This window comes from Ochotona princeps, chromosome 2, assembly GCF_030435755.1.
Source record: "Ochotona princeps isolate mOchPri1 chromosome 2, mOchPri1.hap1, whole genome shotgun sequence".
Lineage (NCBI taxonomy): Eukaryota > Metazoa > Chordata > Mammalia > Lagomorpha > Ochotonidae > Ochotona > Ochotona princeps.
Genome location: NC_080833.1, coordinates 130,259,304 through 130,263,274, shown reverse-complemented (window position 1 = coordinate 130,263,274; position 3,971 = coordinate 130,259,304). Strand labels below are relative to the sequence as shown.

The window sequence follows — 3,971 nt, the reverse complement described above, 5'->3', positions numbered from 1 at the left end:
CGAGAATCCTGACATTTCCAATGGAAAATCAGCTGGAATCATCCTGGAGGTTGACCAGATGCACAACGTCAGACTGGCGTTATGATGCTTTATTTGTTGGCATTGAGAACAATGCAATGTTGAGATCAGAACATGGAATTCAGTAGATAGCCTGCTTCACATTACAACACAAGAAGAACCTGAGCTCTGGTGAGACTATTATTCCGTTCTGAATTTGCTGCAACCCTCCACAATTAGCCCAACTCCCTAGGCCCTTCAAGCCATGCTTCTCAGGCTGCTTTTCCCCTGTCACACTGCAGTTAGCATCTTTGAACGTCCTGCCCATCCCCATCCCAGGTCTTTGCTGCAAGTGTCCAGAAGGAAGATCTGGAAATGTGCACACAATTAGTGTAGCAGGTAGCACTTGTAAAAATTAGGTTCATATTGGTAAAACACCATCCATTTTGCAGAATTCCCGCAGGGGTGCGTCCTAAACATAACCTTCCTAGGGGCTCTTATTCTTTTCAGCATACCCATCAACTCTCTACAGAGATGGACAAACCTCTCCTGTTGGGCAACGCCCTGGGGATCATAACTCTCCAATGGAGCTGGGTACCGCTCCACTCTCAGAGCACTGAGGTTGCCTGTGTGCTCCACCAGCTTCTGCATCATGGCCATGGAGATTCTGTTCCTGAAAAAACTTAAGGTGGTGAGCTGGTAGCACTGGCTCAGGACGGGCAGGATAGCACTGAGATGGGAGTCATTGATCTCACAGTCCATCAAGTCCAGGGTCATGAGTGTGGCTGCCACTCTCTCCAGCAGAACTTTGAGGGGCTCAGGACTGATGTAGGTCAGTTTGACACCACTCAGGTGCAGGTGCTTGAGTTCGCTGAGTTTTGGGCACTGGGGCAGATAATGGATATCAGATTCAGACAGCAGGCAGGGGGCTCTTCAGGCACCTGGGGAGACATCAAGCATGATTCCTGCAGCATGACACCAAGGTGGGAGACATCTGCTTGGGCCAAGCCCAAAAGCCCTGGATCCCACTCAGCCCACCCTCACCCATACCCAGTGTGCTCCAGCCCTAGCTGAGACCCTTCTTTAGAGTTAACCACTCTCAGGCTGAGGCCTCCCACTGAAACTGGAGTGACTGGGTCAAGTTCGCAAAACCTCTCAAGGTACCTTTCCTCATCTGTCCAGCAGAGTGCTACCTGTCTGGACTATGAGTGTCCAGGGGGAGACACGGATAAAGCTCAGACCCTGGACAGGTGCAGCATCAGCCCTGTGGGTTCCCTCCCAGGAGGCCTCACTCACAGTCCAGGACCCCAGAACCACCTGTCACCTTTCACATGCATTTCTCACAGGTCACACACCTCCCTGGGGCTCCAGGCACCAGACACAGGCTTACCCTGTCCACACAGGTGCTGAGGGGAACAGCTGACATTTTAAGGTACCCTCTTCACTGATCTATTTTTTGGGACAGATCTTCAAGAATTACCAAACTCACCCATAAGATCAGAACCTGCTCCCTCCCCCAGGCTGTTAGCTTTCTGTCACTGGGCCCTCTGCCTCAGTAACAGTTGCTCAGTATGAAGTAGAAAACCTCGTGTGTGGCTCACTGGCATATGGCTGGTGGCTGCCCCATGCTCAAAGCCCACTATGTCCTTTCAAGCAGCTTGCCTTTGTGTCTCACCTGAGCACCTGATCCAGGTTGTCCTTCAGGAAGTCGACAGAGTCCATGTAAAGGCTGCGAAGGTGGGGCATCTTGGCTAACTTGGAGCTGAAATGTGAGTTGAACTCTACCTTGTCCTCTGGGGTGATGGGGGTCGGGAGCCAGAGGTAGGAGAGACACAAATTGTGAAGGCTGCCCATCCGGCCCAGATAGGGAGCAAACTTGGCCAGGATGGAGAGTTGCCAGTCAGAGTCCACTTGCATCCCCTGGATGCAGCCAAGCTCCAGACTGTCAAGGATTTTGCTCAAGCTGTGGATGTTCTTTGGCGAGATCATCAGGTTGTGACAGCACAGGTGCACCAGGCTGGCTCTCTCCTTCACCCACTGAAGCAGGTGGGTGAGGAACTCATCATGGGTGTCCTCGGTGAGGTTGATGTTTGTTATAACCTTCAAGGCTGACTTGGGCCCCTTGTGCTCCACTGGCTGTCTCCTCAGCTTGGGTTCAGGAGAGCAGGCATCATCCATGCTCTCAGCCCACACATTCCAGAAATTCACACCAGCATCCCGTAAATCCAGCACGTGCAGCTTCCCTCTCCTGGGGGTAAAAGAGGGAAGACTCAGCGAGTAGGCAAATGGGACTCTGAGCTGGGGAGCCCACACTTCACACCCTGCTGCTGGCTTTCTTCTCCTATATTCTTTGATTTATTTATTTGTTTGTTTATTTGTTTATTTGTTTGTTTATTTATTTATTTATTTATCTTGCCTTTGATATATTTCTTGATCCTGACAGAGGTGAGGGGATGAGGGCTGAGAGCCCTGAGTTTGCAGCGAGGGAAGGGGCCCTTTGCTCTTTCTGTCTTTCATTCATTCCCATTTGTGCAGAGCTCCTGCCTGGTCCCCACTTCCCAGAGCCTTGAAGTAACCATGGGAAGAGGCAGGTAAGTACCCCCTCTGTCACCTCAGGAAGCCCTTTCCCAGGGGCACTCATGGGTCCTGACCTCTCTCACCTGACTCCCTTGCTTTCCAAAGTAGTTTCTGGAATGTCTTCCAGCCCTCTACCTTGCCTGAACTCATCACTCTCTTCCCTAGACCACTGTGTCAGTTACCTGGAGTCAGAGATCTGGTCGTACTTCATATCGATCCCATCCAACACAGCATTCAGGATGTCGACTTGCGGCCATTTAGTGAGGGCGCCCAACGGGAGGAATTCAAAGGGCCAGACTCTCACCATGGCCTTCAGGATGCTCAGGAGCCTCCTGTTGAAGGCCTCTACAAAGAGCGAAGGGAACATCTCTCTGGGAAGCTGGTCCAGACTAAGGATGGTCAAGGCCTCATGACCCAGCAGGCTCTTCTGCGCCAAGTGCAGGAGTCTCAGGGGGGACATGTCGCTCATCCTGCTAAGTGTTTAGTGACAACTCTGGGGAAACATCCGGGGAGAAAAGACCTTTCAGAAGAGCTCCAAATAAGCCCTGAGTTGCCCAGTCAAGGACCCTATCTCAGACTGCTGTCATACAAGCACAGGACTGCTGAGTCGTCCCAATTCTCCTCTGTGCCTCTTGACCACACTTCACATGTCAGCCTCACATGACACTCCTCAGGCCCTGAGGTGGCTGTAAGAGGGCTGGTGGCCCATCTGTACTGACCACTATGTTACCAAGGTGAGCACCAGTGAGGCAGCCTGCAAATGCCCTCAGCCTAGAAGGAACTAGTCTGACCATCATTCAAGGCCCTAAAGCAACAGAATCGGACATGCCATGTGGCCCACACTGCCAATCCACTCAGGCACACTTTTGAAAAGGCAGAGTGGCAGAGAGGAAGAGACACTTGGGCTGTAAACTGCTCTTTCCCAGGTGCCCCAGCAGGAAGCTGAGCTTTAAATAGACGTGGGACTCCATGCAATGCCGTTACCTTGAAATCAAATTTTAAAATCTACTTAAAACTTAACTGAAAAACAAACAAACAAACAAAGGCAAGAATCTAGTACCGGGGTAATATGAAATAAGCAGTTTTCCACTCATTACCTGGATGTGTGGAAGACCTGACACAATACCCATAACATGCATGTTATATATGTCTGATTCAAACTGATTACCAACTTCCTTTATCATGATTTTAATTGACAAGTCAGATAAACAGACAGGAGGAGAAACAGAGAGGTACATCTTCGGTGCGTTGATTCACTCCACAAGTGGCTTTAACAGCGATAGCAGAGCTGACCCAATGTCAGGTTCTGAGCTTCTTCCTGGTCTTCCAGGCAGGTCTAGGGTCCCAAGGCTTTTGCCTGTCCTCCACTGCTCTTACATCGCACAAGCAGGGAGCAG

At 50.8% G+C, this 3,971-nt stretch overlaps 1 protein-coding gene across 1 annotated transcript; it reads right to left on the bottom strand.

The window, feature by feature from the left end:
- Positions 1 to 384: 384 nt before the first annotated feature.
- On the bottom strand, positions 385 to 3,034 carry LOC131478270 (PRAME family member 12-like). The gene is made up of 3 exons (XM_058656757.1): positions 2,757 to 3,034; positions 1,673 to 2,245; positions 385 to 868 (listed from the first exon to the last, which is right to left on the bottom strand). The coding sequence occupies exons 1-3, from the start codon at positions 3,032 to 3,034 to the stop codon at positions 385 to 387; spliced, it is 1,335 nt and encodes a 444-aa protein (XP_058512740.1).
- Between the last annotated feature and the right edge of the window lie 937 nt (positions 3,035 to 3,971).